This window comes from Delphinus delphis, chromosome 10 (assembly GCF_949987515.2).
Source record: "Delphinus delphis chromosome 10, mDelDel1.2, whole genome shotgun sequence".
NCBI classification, from domain to species: domain Eukaryota; kingdom Metazoa; phylum Chordata; class Mammalia; order Artiodactyla; family Delphinidae; genus Delphinus; species Delphinus delphis.
The window spans coordinates 19,821,637-19,840,570 of record NC_082692.2 but is presented as its reverse complement, the minus strand read 5'-3'; the positions used below and the strand labels follow the sequence as shown (position 1 = coordinate 19,840,570).

General features: G+C 42.7%; 1 protein-coding gene across 2 annotated transcripts in view; it reads left to right on the top strand.

The window, feature by feature from the left end:
- Positions 1 to 797: 797 nt before the first annotated feature.
- The window catches only part of RIPOR2 (RHO family interacting cell polarization regulator 2), a 111,819-nt gene continuing 93,682 nt past the window's right edge, over positions 798 to 18,934 (top strand). For both annotated transcript variants that reach the window (XM_060023542.1, XM_060023543.1), the window contains exon 1: positions 798 to 902. In XM_060023542.1, the coding sequence (XP_059879525.1) occupies positions 842 to 902 (61 nt within the window). In that variant the 5' untranslated portion in view covers positions 798 to 841. The remainder of the gene's footprint in view (positions 903 to 18,934) is intronic.

Genomic DNA, 18,934 nt, shown 5'->3' with positions numbered 1-18,934 from the left:
CCATACAGAATTTAGCACACTTTGGGTGTTTCAATATAGTGATGCCAACCACTGGTACTGACGTGACAGGTCAGTGGTTAGTCCTCCCTCTGGGAGGAACTGCCTTCTGAGTTACATTTTCTCCTTTCTGCTTTAGTGATAAGTCTGAAGTATCATACTGAGTCAGTATTATAAAATGGAAGTTGTTTGACCCAAACGATTTATCCATTTATTGACCATAGATTGAGTCAATAAGAGCCTAGATGTGCATTAAATCTGGTTTAAGTGTTGGAAATTTTCTAATCCTCAAATGCCAGGGGTTTGCAAAGAAAGAAAAATGCAACTATTACTGAGTGAAAGAAAAGCTCTGTCCCTCCAGATGCCTGCCTGGGTCTAGCATAGTGGCTTGCTTTCCTTTCAGATAAATTGTCATTGAAGCAAAACCAAGATAGGAGAAATGTGAACCCCCTCTCTTTCAACACTACCCATTGTGTTCAAATTCATAAGAAAGTTAAACGGCCGCCTTCCTCTTTAAGAAAATATGAAAGCTGTCGCTTTGAAATAGAATTCATTGCCCTCAGACTTTAAGCGCTATCTCTGTTCAGCTCCAACCGGATCTGCAGCCCCCTTCCAAAAAAAAAAAAAGAAAAAAATTCTTTCTTCTCAGTGGTGAAAATTACCCCACCTGGAATGCACTCTTCAAAAGGCTCACGAAGCCTGTTCATATGAATGAAGCTGCTTTCTCGAGGGCAGAGGCGGACGCTGCCCTCTCGGGGCGCTTAGCCAAGCTGGGAAAAGGAAGTCGCCTCCGAGGGCAGGGTAGCTGCTGAGGCCACTGCACACGCTGACTGCCGGCTCCAAGATGCAGTATCTAGACTCCGAGGAGCTCCCGATGGATGAAGAGGATGATGTTTTTTGTGAAGGTAAACACGTCATTCTGGCAGGAGCCTTTCTGATCTACTTTGCTTAGCTTTGACACTGTTGGAAACTGTGGCCCGGCTTGGGTAAGGGACTTGAGGACTTTGAAAGCATCCTGGATGGGCTGGCACCCCAGAAGTACACTGCAGAACCCGGGACAAGAGAACTGAATGGTTCCTCCAAATAATTTTTTTTTTTAAAGTCATGACCAAAGGTTTAGTTTAGGGTAGAAAATAGTACTAAAATTTCCCCTTGTCCCTCTTCTGTGCTCTCTTGTCTAACACCTTAAGGAAATAAGTCTGTCTCCGTGCTCAGCACACAGCAGGACTGCAGGGCAGCAGTTGGACAGATGGGCCGGGGATGGTGCCCCACAGTGCCATATTGCTTTGCTCTGCACTACCCACCTGTCCTTCTTTTCTCTCTCTGCCTTTGGGTCTTGCCCTCTCCACTCTTCCGTGGACTTATTTGGCACCCCAACCCTGTCTCAGTTGCCTTTCCCTTTTCCTCTTCTTCCAGGCTGGGAGGCAGCAGCCATGCTAGCTTCTGACATCAACTGCGCCGCTTAGGTTTCCCCAGGTAGACCAGTGTTGTGGGATTTGACTGTAAGGGTTGCAATTTGAAATGGCTAATCTTGTAATCTACAGATGCCTTGTAATCAAATGCTGCCTATGAGGTTGGGCTGTAGGCAAGAGCTTTTCAAGAATTTGGAACTGTCTAAAGAAGTGGTATTCTGGACTCGGGACCTCATAAACTTGTTGGTTTCCGCAAGAACCGTATCTGGTAGTTTTTAAAAAACTCTTATCAAGTAATTTTTTAAAGGAGCTCTAGTAAAATTTTTTGCAGTTACCCAAGTAGTACAAGTTCATTGAAGACAAATGAAAGAGTATAGCATAATAAGAATCCCTTGTAATCTAGTCATCTAGGAGGTTACCATTACTGATGTCTGTCTTCACATTACTTTTGTTGTAGCCTCAGAAATATTTAAAACCATAATTTGGGTTTTTATCACAATTTCAACCAGCTTAAAGAATGTCCCCCCAGCTTCCTTGCTGTTTGGCATGTTCTCAAGCTGTTGCTCTACTTGGGTGACAGGTAGAGCCACTGTGACTCGAAGTTTGATCTTAGGCTCCATTCCTCAGCTTTCACTTCTACTTAAAGATGTTTTCTCTGTGGGCTTCCCTAGTGGCGCAGTGGTTGAGAGTCCGCCTGCCGATGTAGGGGACACGGGTTCGTGCCCCGGTCTGGGAAGATCCCACATGCCGCGGAGCGGCTAGGCCCGTGAGCCGTGGCCGCTGAGCCTGCGCGTCCGGAGCCTGTGCTCCGCAACGGGAGAGTCCACAACAGTGGGAGGCCCGCGTACCGCAAAAAAAAAAAAAAAAAAAAAAAAAGATGTTTTCTCTGTGTATACATACTTAGTTACTCCCTTCAGAAATTAGAACATGTTTACAACTAGGAAGATAAGCCTAAATGGGACAATTTGGTAATTATCTACCCAACCTCCAGAATGCCAGGCCACATTTCTTTCCCCCAAAGGGATTTTTCTCTTTTACCAATGGCTACTGTGCTAAAGAGCGCCACCTATAGACGGATAGGTGAGCGGCCCCACTCTGAGGGAAAGAATTAAGACCTCAGCAAAGCAGGGCTTGATGAGTAAGATCTCTCTCTTGAGCGTTCATGATTCTCAATGTGTATCAATGTGATTATTTCAACCTCAACAGCACGGTAAAGAGTCAAGCGGGGAGTCACACAAGATTCCGATTCAAATTCTCATTTTGCTTCATGTTACCTATGTGATTTAAGCAAAGTAATTGCTAAACTAAACCTCTGTTTCTTCGGTGGTGAGATGGGACAATAATACCTATTGGGTTGTACAGGGTATCTTCATAATAGAGTCATAACATTTGCGTTGTACTTCACAGGTGATATGCTTTGTACCTTCCAGACTGATTATCTCATTTAACTTAATCTCTAAAGATTAGAGAGAGAATCCTTGCAAGTCCAACATCCAGCATATTTGTATTCAGTTTTCAGCGTCATGGATCATGTTTGCCTATTTATGTGAAAGCTTGTCCGGGTAGTTCCTTCTTTTTAAGTAAGCTCCCTGCAGGGTAATAGTCAAGAGCTTCCTCTCCAGACTTGCACTGCCTGGGCTTTGCCACTTAATTCACTCTATGACTTTGAGCTGGTTACTTAATCTCTCTCTCAGTTGACTCACTTATAAATGGAGTGCTAACTTCCTAGGATGGTGTGTGGATTAAATATTGTTACAGGGAAGGTGCTTAGAAGAGTGCCTCAGACATGGTAAGCACTCAATAAATACTAATTCTGACTATGTGTTCAAAAAAATGGGTTCTTAGAATAGGTTAGAAAGCAATGTATAAAAGGAATTCTGCACAGAGTTTTTTCACATGTCTGGTTAACCTAGTATATTCAGAATAGGACTTATTACAGAAAATCAGTTCATAAACCACTTTTCAGATGTATGCCTGGGTGGAAACAGCGCTGGACAAGGTGTCCGGAGCCTGGATTGTAGCCCTGCACCTGCTGTTATGTAGATGTAGGATCTTGGGCAAGTCACTTACTTAATCTTGCTGAGCCTCATTTTTTACCTAAAACAAGAGTGTTGATTACACAATCTCTCAGATCTCATTTGAAAAGCTCCAGCATTCTATTACTTCATCTTTTCTGCACAGTGGCATACATCTACCTAGAAGAGTTCAAGCTTGCTCTAGCTTTCCTCCATGCTTTAAGCTCACTTTAACATGCCCAAGAAAGCAGAAAGCTTTCGGTCCAGTGAGTTTCCTCTAACATAAAGGAAGGAAGATGCCTAGGAGCTTGTTACCAAGGTAACCATATTTCCTTGCAATGGCCACATTTTTAAAGGACCCTTTCCCCCTAAAGAAAAACAAATTTAGAATTTAGGTCCATTTGGTTAAAAGTATATATAATCCATTTAGATTTATGGACCACATAAAGATCTGGGAAGAAAAAACTGAGTCATGCTCGCAATATATTTTTTTAACTGCCTTTCTGAGATCCTGTTTGCTTCAGCTGTTGTTTTCTGTGGTTAAAGAAAATGTTAAAGTTCACGAAATTAAGAAGCATTGGTGTGTAACTTTGCTCTTGTTCTAGAGGAGCGTTGCATATGATTAGTGAGAGGGAGAGAGGAAGAGGGAGAGAGAGAAAAGCAGTCACCCACCTACCCCCCAGAAACCCTAATATTTTATTCCTCTTTCTCTCCCTCCCTCCCCCACCCCCACCTCAGGTTGGCTTTCCAAATATCACTATGTATTTATTTATTTTCATATCACCATGCCATTTAGAAAATGGTTACTATCCAGTAGACTTTATTCCTTCTTGGGGGAATGATTGGTTTGATTACCAAGCTATTGAAAAACCAGTAATTGGAATTAGAGGGCTTCTTTCCCATTGTTGTTTCAAACTTATCAAATTAAAGGGCTTTCATCTGTTTTGTCACTGTGCCTTCTTGACAGCCAGTCTGGTGTATGTTAGTAGAAATAGCTGGATGGATAATAATAGTAATGATAACTCTAACAATTATGATGGCGATAATAATAATAGAAAAAAAGTGTCACGCACAGTGGAGGCCCTTGGCCAGCTTTCAAGAACAGAACAGGATTCGTGTGTGGGAGGAAACAGTTCCCCAGGTGGTGGTCAGCCAGGTTAGCAGTCAGAATTACTCCTTGGCACAAGTTAAAGTTGCAGTCCTTCTTTCCTTAGAACCACAAGCCCTCACTGCCTTTGTTTTCAGCAGTGCTCGGTAATCTGTGGTCAAGTGCAATGATTAGAATAATAAAACTGCACGAGTTCACGGTCATGTGTGCAAAGTATTTCTCAGGCTTATATAGTCCCTGGACACTTACATGTCTTTTAAAATCTTGCTTCTAGAAAGACCACAGGAAACTGCAAAGCTTTGCCAGACCTTCGAATGTTCTGGTACAATGCAGCATAGCATAAGAATACTTCTCCTGTCCTGGATTACAGTATCTAGGAAAGTTGTTTCAAACTCCCCAAAGGAGAAGAACTCTCCCAGATAGAGAGAAACTCAAAGGGAAGTCCACTCGACCATTAGCTACCTGTCGCTCTTAAAGAGACTGACAGATGCTTGAAAAAAAATGCCACACACTTTCGAACCAAACCTCTCTCCTTTCCCCAAGCCAAGTAAGTTAGCATTTTTTTCCCTTTCGATGGGATCTTCAGCTCAGAGAGAGCAAAAAAACTGCAAAAGTTTTAACAAAAAGAGAATTGTAAGTATAGAATAGATACCCACTTTGTCTTTCTGTGTAAACTGCTTATGAAGCCAAGGTAGATTTTTTTTAATGGGTAAACAATTCTGCAACCTGTTGTAATCTGGCATGTTTTGATATTTACTGAATTACATTTGCCCTTTCCAAAATTAAAAGAAAGAAGGAAGAAGAGATTAAATTAAGATTATGTACAAAACCAATAAATCCTGAAAGTTCAGACTGGTTAAGTCCATACCCTCTATGGAAAAAGTGTTAAGAAAGAGAACATAAAAGTGTATGTGCCTTGGTTAGAGAGAGAGTTGGACCTTTTTGTTTGATTATGCCACATTTTATAGCACGTAGATATAAGAATTGTTATTTAGCTATGTCAGCCCTTTCTCAAAAACATCCATGTCTGGGGTTCTCAAGTGGACCCAAGTAATGGGATTGGAGACGGGACAGGAAGAGGCTGCCTTAGTTTCCTGGGTTAAAAAAAGTTGGCCACTCTTTGCTTTCGCAGTTTGCCAAGATTGCTTGGGTCAATTTCCATTCCTGGAATCCTGGATAAACGTTTTGGTTGGAAGTTGTTTTCCCTACTTTATTTGTCACAGCGTCTGGAGCAGACACAGACCTCCCCACAATATTTCATGCCTGTGTGACCTATGCCTTGGATTACTGCAAAACATTCCCTTCCCATAGATGTCTAGGAAGCTTACTTTGGCTGGTGCCAAAGAGATGGTGTCATTTCAGGGGCACAAGCTAAAATAGCACATTGCACTAAAGCTATGCAGGCCGTCTTAGCCCCCCGTCCACCCCCCTGATTTATGGCCCCCAGTGACCTCAGGGTGACTTATTTAGATCAGGCCAAAGCCAAAAAGGGGCCCAGAATCACAAAGAAAGCATTTTAAATGCTTACTTAATATCTCTATAGGCAGCCAGTAAAGTCTTTTTAGGAATCGTATGAGATAGCCTTGAGTATATCTGCTACAGGACTTGAGTTGAAAACTACAAGTATATGCATACCCATTGTTTGTATGGGGGGAAAATAGTTAAAAAAAAAGGAAATGTGTAGTTGTTATGACCAAAGCAGTGAAATAAGTTGGGAGTATTGCCCTTGCTCTTTGATGGGAGTTACTTCACTTACTGAAGTCAACCTATTTATTAAAGAAATGTGATGCATCCCGTTACCTATACCTCACATGTTTTACTGTGCTTAGCAAGTGTAGGCTTATTCCACTTCTCATTTATTTTTGGATGGCTAAATTTTGTCTGTTGATTGTTTACCAAACGGCTGTGATGTTTAATGAAAATGTTTGCAATTCAGTTGGTTTCAGGAGAGATTTTAAAGAAGGAAAAGGTATTAGTTGAGTCAAGTTGAAATGACTGTTTCAAGTACCAGAAGGACAGAGAGGAAGAAAAAAAAAAATAGTGACTGGTCCTGTCAAGTAAAAATGGACGGAAGAAAATGAAACCACAATGCAGGGGCTGGTGGGATATTGAACGTTCATGTACTTCCTTGACAGTAAGTTCCAGGCTGGATTGGGGGCTGGTTTCTCGGGCGCCTGAAATGTGGAGATGCCTGGCCGACTAGGCGGGTGATGATTCCATACCATGTGTGCACTGCAGAGTGAAGGGATTTGTCAAGAATCTGAAGTGTTCGATCCTTGTTGATAGACAAACCAGGTCGTTTGAGCTGAAAAACCACTTCATTTTGTGCTGTGTAGACGGAGTGTATCTCATCACTCATCAAGAATTTCCCTTCAAGAAAAATGACAATTTACTTGATCACTTTTAGATATTTTTAAGAGAAAGATTTTGACATATACGCTGGGATAACAATCAAAAGGCAGGTATAATGGCCAGCTTCACTCCAGAGGCAAGTTAATGATAATTTATATTATCGTCATTCTTTCATGTGTGGACTTTCCATATCTTATGCTTTTTCATGCCTCAACTTGCTTAACAGAGGCTTCAGGCAGAAGACACTTGAAGATCAATGATGGATACAAGTAAAAAATTCTAGATGTTAAAATATAAAAGTGAGGAAAATGTGAACTTTTGGCAGGGTGAGGTGTCTATTTTCCCAACTGAGGGAGAGAGAAAACACTGTGTCAACCTTTGTAAAGATTGTCATTAATAGGTAACCTAGTAAACAGAGAAAAGATCTTGAGGGTATGTCATCTCTGCTGTATTAGGAGGTTTAACCCTAGGAAATAATTATTTCTAAATAAAATAAAGAGAACTAAAAACAAGTTGCTGCCCGTCTGGAAAGTGACGAGGTTATGGTGCCACCTTTTCACTGCAAGTCTTTCCTTCTTAGTCTTTGGATCACTGGGAGTTAAGAGTTTAAATGTTTATACTGTACAACTCAAGCAGCAACAGGGGGACACCGGCTGGTCTCTTCTCCCTCTTGACGTCATTCTAAACTGCCCATTCAGTGTAAGGAGTGATGAGCCGAGAACCAGGAAGAAAATAACTTGACTTTCAGATCATAAATTGAGTCAGCTGGTTGAGCAGTTGAAGATTTTTTTTTTCACTCTATGAATTGGCATTCAGGAAACTCTGACAGGGAGTAAATACGAAAACATGTTCTATGGTGGGATTTTCCTTCCTATTTATAACAGCCCGACGAACTGATAGAATGGCATTTGAAGAAAAGTGTGTCAAAGAATCTAATATGCAGATAGGATTCGTAGAAGGCACTTTTAACCACTTTCAGATAAATTATATGACTGAAATATTACGAAAAACAATCTCTGAAAAACAATCTCTTCTCCTTCAACTTCTGGTTTATATGTTCAGGGTTACCAAGGATGTCTTCGAGGTGGGGCATGCCTCAGCCCACTATTAATCTCCATTAGCAGCTCTAAAGACTAAAAAATAAATTAGAATTTAGAGTCCAAATATAAAGCATGATAAAAAGCTTTTTCAGAAAACATTGCTATTTTGAATGATTTGAACTCTATAATCTGAGTAAAAAATCATATGCTTACGCTGCAAACAGTTTCCAGTGGAGGACAGACCCCTTTTCTGGCCATATTGCTGTACTAAGTACTTGGCATCCAAAAATTCTAGAGCCACCATGTTTGTAAATCTTTGATTTTTTTTTTTTTTTACCATTCAGACTTCCAAACTGAGGGAAGATAGCATAGCTGAAAGAGCAAAATATTTGGACTCAAAAGACCTAATTCAACTTACTAGTAGCTTGACTTTAGGCAAGTTACCTAACCCTTCAGAATCTTCACTTTCCTTCTTCCACTTGGAGATGATGATAATTACGGTGATGGTGATGATGCTGGGGTGGTGATGATGGTAATGTGATAAAGATGGTGGCGGTGGTGGTGGTGACCTCCCCCACAAACTGCTTGAAGTTAAAGGAGATAATGTATGCGATAATGGAAAACCAGTAAGGACTTACTACGTAAATGTCAGTGATTTTTTAATTGTGATTTTCTCAGCTGTCCCAGTCTCCCAAGTCTATACAATTCTCCTCTTCTACTCTTGGCCTGTGATTAACAAAGACACAAGCTGATGAGAGCACAGCTATTGAGACTGCTCACTTCAAATGCTTTCCTGGGAATATAGAGGTGCGTCTGGCTCATGAATTAACAAGCCTGGCTGCTATCCGACCTCCACCATTTGACAAAGGCAGGACTCAGAATAACCCCTTCACTTGGCACAAAATGAATTTGTGATTTCTTACCTTTTTTTTTTTTTTTTGGCTTTAACCAATCTGGTCTCCCTCTGAAAATCCTTTGAGTATTAAAGAGTGATATAAGCTATGGCAGTTTTCTTGTGGAGAGAGTCCCCTTTGCCTTGGTCAGGAAAGCTGGAGGTGAAGAATCATATCTTTAACAGTATCTTTAACAATACAAAGGCCCTTTCTCCTGGGTAAATATTTACTTGGGGTAAACACACCACAGTTACTGCCTCTGCATGCCGCTTTACAGAGTACTTTTTAAAAAGTAATTTGATAAAGGCTGGACTCTCTATATTTGTTAAACCATTTCTAATTTAAAGATAACACTTATTGAAACTTGAATTATACATATGTTAATGGCATTTTAGGACAGTAATTAAGATTTTAAACAAAGCCTCTATGACGTTTCCTCTAGTGGTGTTTTGCTTTGTTTTCACTTCCATTGCTTTTTAAAATATTTTCAGTGGTAAAACCTCCTGGAGAAATCATGGTAATCTGTTTATGTATATTTGTGTGTCAATATATTAATGTGCACACAGGAGGACAAACATCAGTTCAGTTGTTTATAATAATAGTTCATGGGACAGAGAGCAAGTTAATGGGATCTACCCACTGTGAACTAATCACCAAATCTTTATTGAGCACCACTCAATAAAAGTTAGGACTAGGGCACATAACTGGTCAGGCTGGAAATGGTCCCAGCTGTAGGAGGGGAGACTGGGGAGGGTCAACCCAGGTCCTCCCGACTCCTGGAAGGACAACTGCTGCTGGGTCAGAAGCATCCTCTTCTGTATGAGAAAAGACAACACATCTTGTCATTTACACCACGGACTAGAGTGAAGAGGACAGAAAAAAGCCCTGTGTGTCTTCCTAACATTAATGATACACCCAAAAGACAGATGTTTGTGCCTTTATAAGCTACCAGGCAATATTGAAAACTGCACATAGTGAGTCAGTAGCTCATTACCCACCTCTTGGCAGGGGAAGGAGATGGCAAACCTGCAGGCCAGACCCAGCCCACTGCCTGTTTCTGTACGGCCTGCCATAAATGGTTTTTACAAAAAGACAGACATTTGCAAATCGATTTGGTGATAGGGAACATTGACCTTGAACTTCAATTAAGCAAGATGTTATCCCAAAGAAAAAGAATTCCATTCTTCTCCTTAATAGACTGGTGTTATAAAAAAAAAAAAGCTCAATTATTAATTATTATATTTTGAATTTTGTCCATAAAAAATGTGAAAGTTTGTTTTCTCTCTTGTTATATGTAAGTATACAATTTCCTCATTTTTTACCTCTTGGCCCCAAAGCCTAAAATGCTTACTATCTGACTCTTTACAGAAGAAGCCTGCTGACCCCTGGTTTAGGTCATCACGTTCCATCATTTTGCCTCTTAAGGTCATTGTCTCTCCCACTAGCTCTTCCCCTTTTCATGCCGGTGAGAGGGTCCTATCATTTTATTTTTATTATTATTATTATTATTTTTTGCGGTACATGGGCCTCTCACTGTTGTGGCCTCTCCCGTTGGGGAGCACAGGCTGGCTCTGGACGCGCAGGCTCAGCGGCCATGGCTCACGGGCCCAGCCGCTCCGCGGCATGTGGGATCTTCCCGGACCGGGGCACGAACCCGTGTCCCCTGCATCGGCACGCGGACTCTCAACCACTGCGCCACCAGGGAAGCTCCCTATCATTTTAAAATCCCCATTTAAGAGAAGATTTATCCCCTCTTATTTTTATTTAAATATTATTTTTAAGAGAACACACGTCCCCATATTACATTGCCCTGTAACACCAACTGGTAGGATGATGAAAAATTAACAGTCCAAGACAAAACCAAAGACAGAATGCGCTGGGTGGGGGAGGGCAGAGAAGGCAGCATGATGTAAGCAGAGACACACAGGAGGACTAAGGCCTGTTCTCCCCGCCCACCGATAAGTGAGGTGAAAGAAGGCGACGCACAGGAGGTGTCCAGGGTCCTTCCCACTTACTCCTCTGCATGACTCCAAGGCACTGTCCTCCTCATTTGACTCTTTGGGTTCTTTGTCCCCGAGATCTGAAACCCTGGACCTCCTTGCAAGAGATGACGGATGCACGAACATGACTCGAGGCCGTCTCCTTGGCTTTTCCACACACACACCACTCCAAGTCTCCCAATTCATCAAAAAGTGATAGTGCCAACCTTGGGGGCATCTTTCAAAGAAACCACAAATTGGAAATATATCCCCTTTACGTTAGGAGATTACAAGGGATTAGCAGAGCTTTGATCATCCCCAAAACAGTGCTGGCTCTTGCCCACTGCCCTCTGTCTGTAGGGCAGACCCGTGGATGTCCACTCAGCCTGCATGTTAATTCAAGGACAAGAAAGCCGTTTCAAAACAGGCACGAAGGAAGGAGCGAAAAGCACCACCACACACACCCTCGCTCGTTCAGTGGGGGCCGCTCGGCTCCTGGTTGCTAAGCATTGGAAGGAGCTGGAATGTTTAGCACTATTAGGCATCTCTGAGCAGTTCTAACTTGCTGGAGGGGAAAAATATCTTACTATAAAAAGAGCTCAGGAGCCATTGTACACTGCCGGTGAGACTATAAAATGGTGCAGTCACTATGGAAAACAGGTGCAGTTCCTCAAAAAATTAAAAGTTAAAATTAGTTCTTTAACATATGATCTAGCAATCCCACTTCTGGGCATATACACAGAAGAACTGAAAGCAAGGTCTTGAAGAGATATTTGTACATATGTTCACAGCAGCATTATTCACAATAGTCGAAAGGTAGAAACAACACAAGTGTCCATCAGCAGATGAATGGGTCAACAAAATGTGGTCTATACATGCAATGGAATATTATTCAGCCTTAAAAAGGAAGGAAATTCTGACACATGGTATAACATGGATGAACCCCGAGGACATTAAGCTAGGTGAAATAAGCCAGACACATCACTGTATGATTTCATGTATCTGAGGTGTGTAGAGAGTCAAATTCATAGAGACAGAAAATGTCAGGGTGACTGCCAGGCGGTAGGCAGAGGGGGAAATGGGGAGTTGTTGTTTAATGGGTCTAGCTTCAGTTTTCAGTGTTACAAGATGAAAAGTGTCCCGGAGATTGGTTGCATAACAGTGTGAATGTGCTTAGTGCTACTAAACTGTAGACTTAAAAATGATTAAGGTGGTAAATCTTACATGTATTATATCTACGTACGTATATAACATATATATTTCCACATTAAAAAAAAAGAGTTAGGAATGGGTACCCCCAAAAAACAAAACAAAACAAAACAGGAAAGAACCAGACAGTTCCTGAAAGTCTGCAAAAAGGTTGCTTTTTCTTGAACCATGTAAACTTAACAACAGGGAACTGAATACCCAGGTGAGATAGAAATGGTCCCAGGGAGCTGATTCTGCCCAGGGCTGGGCATATCTGACACAGTCTTAGAAAGACTGTTTTCTCCATAGCAGGTTGTGTAAGAATGAGGTCTGGGAATTTTTTCTACCAATGTCTGCCTAGCTGGGAATCGTTTTTAAAATCTCTGCATAAATATTTTGGGATTAGCACTTACCGAGGCTTCTCTAGAAAGGAGTAGCATAATTAGCAGATGCAGCCCCTCAGGAGCTTATGAACTATGTAGGGATAGAAGATGTATTTTTTTCATTCATTAAAGACTATCTGTTGATAGTCTACCATGTGCTGGATTCAGTTCTACTCGGCTCTAGAGGCTCGAAAGGACCTCAGGGCCGACTTGGATATCAGGAGAAGAATGTTCCAGGGAGAGTCGGGAGGCCAGTGTGGCTGCAGCACGATGTGAGCACAGCCAAGAGCAGTAGAAGCTGCAACTCTAGAGGTTTCTGTTAGGAGGGAGGGTGTCCAGCTCCTATAAGCCTTACAGGCCATTGTATGCATTTGGGGTTTGCTCTATGGGAGATGGGGAGCCATTGGTGAATGTTGAGCAGAGTGACATAATCTGATTTGCCTTTCAAAAGGATAATTCTGGGGCTTCCCTGGTGGCGCAGTGGTTGAGAGTCCGCCTGCCGATGCAGGGGACACGGGTTCGTGCCCCGGTCCGGGAAGATCCCACATGCCGCGGAGCGGCTGGGCCCGTGAGCCATGGCCGCTGAGCCTGCGCGTCAGGAGCCTGTGCTCCGCAACGGGAGAGGCCACAACAGGGAGAGGCCCGCGTACCATTCTGACTACTGTCTGGAAAATTAAAATGGGGGCATAAAAGGCAAAAGCAGGGAAGCCAGTTAGAAGAGGATGGCAACAGTCCAGGAGAGAATTGGTGGGGAACTTAGCAGGCCTGATACCGATTGAATTCTGGAGGTAAGGAGGGAAATGTTACCAAGGATGTCTCCAAGACTCTGGCCCAAGCATCTGGAAGGATAATGCTGCTCTTTACTGAGATGAGGAAGGCTGCTGGAGAAGCAGGCTTGCATTGGGGTAGTATGGCCATGATGGGGAAGCAGGAGTCCACTTTGAGATAGTTTAGATATAAATAGGGGATGACTTCATGAAGTCCCACTCCAAGTACCCAGAATAGTGGGCACTAGGAAATATCTGTTGAAATGTTGATGATAGAGCAGCATATGCATAAATGAGAATTATTCATAGATTTATCTCTAGCTTATGGGGATTGGGCTGTATAACCTATATGGGCTGTTGCACAAAACCAGGAGTTGGAGAAGCAATACAAACTGTGCAAAACACTTAAAGGAAATTAAAGGAAAGATCGGGGGAAGTGGTGGATCATCTGGGCAGGCTTTTTTTTTTTTAAATAAATTTATTTATTTTATTTATATTTATTTTTGGCTGTGTTGGGTCTTCATTGCTGTGTGCGGGCTTTCTCTAGTTGCGGCGAGCGGGGACTACTCTTTGTTGCAGTGCGCAGGCTTCTCGTTGCGGTGGAGCACGGCTTCAGCAGTTGTGGCTCACAGGCTCTAGAGCGCAGGCTTAGTAGTTGTGGCACACGGGCTTAGTTGCTCTGCGGCATGTGGGATCTTCCCGGACCAGGGCTCGAACCGTGTCCCCTGCATTGGCAGGCGGATTCTTAGCTACTGCGCCACCAGGGAAGCCCTGGGCAGCCTTCTTGAAGGTGAATATTTGAAGGAGAGCGCTTAACATCCTTGGGAGCACTGTTCTGATATATAGAATAATTATGGAAATGCATCCATGAACTTTCCATCTTCACGTGGCCTCTCTGCTTTTGGTGCTACGCTCACCACATTAAAATGCTTGCATCTCGGGCAGGAATAAAGAAGTAGACATAGAGAATGGACTTGATGTCATGGGGTGGGGGGGCAAAGCTGAGACGAAGTGAGAGTAACATCAATATATATACACTACCGAATGTAAAATAGTTGGCTGGTGGGAAGCAGCAGCATAGCACAGGGAGATCGGCTTGGTGCTTTGAGATGACCTAGAGGGGTGGGATATGGAGGTTGGGAGGGAGGCTTAAGAGGGAGGGGATATGGGGATATATGTATACTTATAGCTGATTCACTTTATTGTGCAACAGAAACTAACACGGTATTGTGAAGCGATTATATTCCAATAACGTTCTATTAAAAAAAAAAAGCTTGCATCTCTTGCCCTTTCGCTCCTAGGCTGTACATCCGTAGCATCTCAGCTAAAGAGACCTCTTTAGGGGTTTTTATTCTTATTCTCCTAATAGAAGGCAGGCAAGGGGTCAATCCCATTGCTCAACTCCCTGCCTTTTTTCCCTTCCCCAAGGAGATTTATCAGCCTCCCTCAGTAACGTATCCATTTAACAGTCAAGCGCTAGCAATCAGCACATTTGCTTGTATTTTAACTCAAATCCCGTGAACTATGTCTTCGGTCACCTTACTTTAATCCTAGGGGGAAATTGTTCTTCCTCCTGTAAGATAGTCTTTCGTATCCTCAAAAACCATTAAAAGAACATATTAACACAGCAGTAATTCTCCAGACCTTACAATAGCTAGTCAAATATTTGTATTCCACCAGGCACTTGAGTTGAATAGTATATCTATGCCAACAAGAGGGCAAGTGTATCCTGAGTGCCGAACAGGCCCAGATGTCTGTGAATTAGGATCTGAAATGCAGGGGCACACGCCCCACAGCTGTTGAACTTGAATTCCTCTTTGAATGCGGCACCCAGGGCTGAGAGGCACTTCTCAGAGAGGCCTGTGTGCGTTCGTTCTTCTAAAACCTGCCCTTGCCCAGTGCTTACATCCTCATTCTGACCCAACTACCGTCTTGGGCGCAGAGAACAAATGAGAGCAGGTGTTCAGATTTATCTTCCTCAAGCAGCCCCTTGAGGCTCGTTGAGGACAGGTCATTGAAGGAAGAGGCTGACATATAGCCTTCCAGCCCACAGCTCTTGTGCCTGCCAGCAGACAGCTGTTCCAGATGCTTCCTGCTGCTGCTCATGAAAACATAACTGCGATTCAATGAAAGATATTTAATAGGGGATTGCTTGGAGCAGCCCCTTACTTGGGAGATCGGATGAAGCCAAAGCACTTGGATCTGGTGCCATCCCTGTGAAATTTTCACCTCCAAACAGCCTTAGTGTGAATGACCTATTTCAAACGTGATGGCTGATTACACTTGGGTGGCGTGAATAATTTAATAGGTGTGAGAGCTCTGTCAATGCTGTGATATTACAGCAGCATTGCCCGCCTGGCTAATCATGGAGGGTAACAGCGCCCTGTCCTGTTGTCATGGCTCCTATCCGAAGCTGCCAGGGATGTGGATTGTGTGTGAGCAGAGAAGGAAAGAGGGGAAGTGGGGCCAGGTCTCGTCCCTGCTACCAAAGAAGGCTTTGTGGGTTGAGCAAGCCTGGCTGCAGGAGTCAGATTTCCACTTTCACCTCTGCAAAGTGAAACTGTGCGGGGCCCACGGGGATGGAGCTTTGTATCCAGTATCCCGATTGGGCATAAAATGTATGTTAGTAGGGGGAGGCACTGGACGCTGAAGCTAGCAGGGATAGCTAATGGTTTCCAGGCCTCACAGAGGCGGCCCTGGCCTTTGAAACATGCAGCTGAACTCAAGGCCCAGGAGCAGGAATATGAGAGCAGCTGTAGAGAAGAGCGAACAGCCAGGAGGAACCTGTCATGGCTTCAGAATCTTTCCCTTGTGTTCTAAGGTACCTTGATACTCCCTCCAGCTCTCTCTAACTTTGCTTGAGTGGTAGTGACAGCCGTTTAACCTCAGAGACCTGTTTCCGATGTGAGCTGGACTCCAGAATAATGTCCATGAAGATGGTGAAGATTAACAACCAGTGACAAAGTTTTAAGTAAAATGGCTTCTGGGCCCGTAATTCCTCCTAAAATCACCTCCTGAAGTTAATGATCTCAATTTCGTGAGTTAGGGAGGGACCAAACTTTGAAAAGATTTGTGCATCGTTGGGGGGCAGTAAGGAGGAAAGGAATTGAATGAGATTAACAACAGATCTTGCCTAAAATTGAAAGAGAAATGAAAATAATTAAAGGAGTTACTTAAGAAATATTTTAAAAATATGAATGACTGGATAAAAACAGATTTAATTTTTTTTTCAATAATCAGTACACTATTGTTAATGTGTATCAGTCAGGGCAATGTCAGGAAACCGATAGCTTCCATTAGAATAATTCCAAGAAGGTTTATTTACAAAGAGATGACTTACAGAGGTATGGGTGGATTGTGGGGGAACCAGAGGGCAGAGAGAGACCAACACCACCTGGCTCCAAAGGATGGGAGAGGAAGAGGTTGCTAGAATCTTCAAGGAGAGAGAGCTGTGTAGAGAGGGCTGCCTTGAGGGGGTGGGGGGGAGAGCAGTTGTCTTTTAGGAAGGGGCACAGCCAGCCCAATGTGACCTCAGAGGGAGGAGCCAGGTAATTAATATCCTCACCTCACTCCTTTACCTTTTTCCGATCTCCTGTTGGGGCTCCCCATTGGCCGAACCCTACTGGACATCACAGGGCAGTCGTTGATGTGGTCCCTACCTGGGGACCCCCAGGGCGGGAAGCAGGAGAGAGAAAGGTGGAGAATGGACAGGAAGGGGTCACGTGGGACAACCTGCAAGCCAGGGACTGCAGGGGGCCCAGGGACACAATATAAATAAATCACCTTGGCGAACCTTACAGACAAAGCTCTTCTCTTATGTTTCCCCTAATAATGAGAGAAAAGGGAAGGGATTCATTATGAAGGAAAAGTCCATTTTAGAACCTTAAAAAGAGTCTACATGTCCAGTACCTAGCACTGTGTTTACACGCGCATGCTTCCAGTCACTTCTACATTCATTCTGCATTATTTTATACTTCTTTTAATATCTTTGTGCAATAATATTTGTTAGATTTATACTATTTACCTTCAGCCTTCAGCCGGGTTCAGAGCTATAGGAATTTATAAAGTTAATATTCTGCCAAAATGTTTGTCAGTCTAGACCAGAGTTTCTCAAAATATAGTCTGAGAAGCCATCAAGTTTCCCAAGACTCTTTCAGTGGGTCCCCAAGGTCCTCAACAATTTTTAAAAATATAAGAGGGTTTAGTCTAGATTATGTTATATATATAAATGTGGGTTTTTTAAAAATTGAAGTACAGTTGATAGACAATATTATATAAGTTACAGGTGTACAATATAGTGGTTCACAATTTTTTAAGGTTATATTCCATTTATAGTTATTAAAATATGTGCTATATTCCCCATATTCTATCCTTGTAGTTTATTTTATACCTAATAGTTTGTACCTTTTAACCCCCTTTCCCTATAATGTTCCTCCCCTTACCCTCCCCACTGGTAACCACTAGTTTGTTCTCTATATTTGAGAGTCTGCTTTTTGTTATATTCACTAGTTTGTTGTGTCTTTTTTAGATTCCACATATAAGTGATATCATGCAGTATTTGTCTTTCTCTGTCTGATGTATTTCACTTAGCATAATGCCCTCCAAGTACATATACACATAAACCTATGTATATACATATATGTTATATAAAATGGCTAGTCTAGATTGTGTTATTGTGTAATGGGTCTTGAGACCAAAAAATTGGGAAGTGATTTTTATAGATTGTATTATTGCAGAAAATGACCTCTACATGTAACATAATAATAATGTGTGAGAAATCCAATCTCAGGTTGCTGGACAGAAGGGGATTGCTTGCTACATGTAAGACATGTTTTATTTCCTGTCAGCCTTGAACATTTTGCTGACTACCTTCCACCCATGCAACTTCTAGGTCACTTGGTGCAGAAGCTAGAAGTGGGGGTGAAGGCAGGGTCTAGGATTGAGATCATTTGCCTTAATGCATAGGCCTGATTTCAGCCCCCCCGGGACATCCGCTCCTGGGACATACTAAAATGCTAAGGGTGTTGGCCAGACTAGTTTCCCATTGTGCAAGCAGATGCGTGTGACGATGGTAAGAAAACAACAGCTTGAGATGTTTACTCCCTTGAGGACCTTATCATCAGTACCAGACATGGGCAAAGGAAAATGGGGTTTAGCTCTCACCAGTTCAGAAAGCAGCAAGCAAGACCCAGCTGTCATTTGTCAGGTGGAAACATACTTCTGTAGGTACAGCTCTGATGTCAATAAATACAGGCTTGTTATGCACTTTTTCCAAGAGAAAAGGTGATAGAAGGCAGCAGGGGCACTGTATGCGCTCATTCCTAACGTAGTCAATATTCACTGACAATTCTCTACGCTCATTAATATAGAGGTTACAATCATGTAAGTGGTATTAAGCATAGTTCCTGACATCAAGGAATTTATAAACTGATGAGGAGATGTGTACCAAATATTTATGACAGAAGGAAGGTGTGTGATAGGGTCTTATTCAGGGGACACACAAGGGACTTGCAGGAGGATGCAGGTAGGGTTTAGAGGGCCAAGAAGGCATTGGGAAGGAGGTAGTGTTTGAACGGGTCTTTCTAGGCTAGACAGGGTTTTCAGAGACAAACATCAGAGGTAAAAGAAAAAGTGATGGGCAATTCTCAGCGGAAAATTTCCAGGCAGTGGAAATAGCCCGAGCAAAAAGGTAGAAGTAGGAAGTATCATAGGCAGAAGGAATATATAGGAATATAAATGGATAGAGGTCCCTAGATATAACCAAATCTCCGGGACCTTCTGATCAGAGCATCTACTTCAT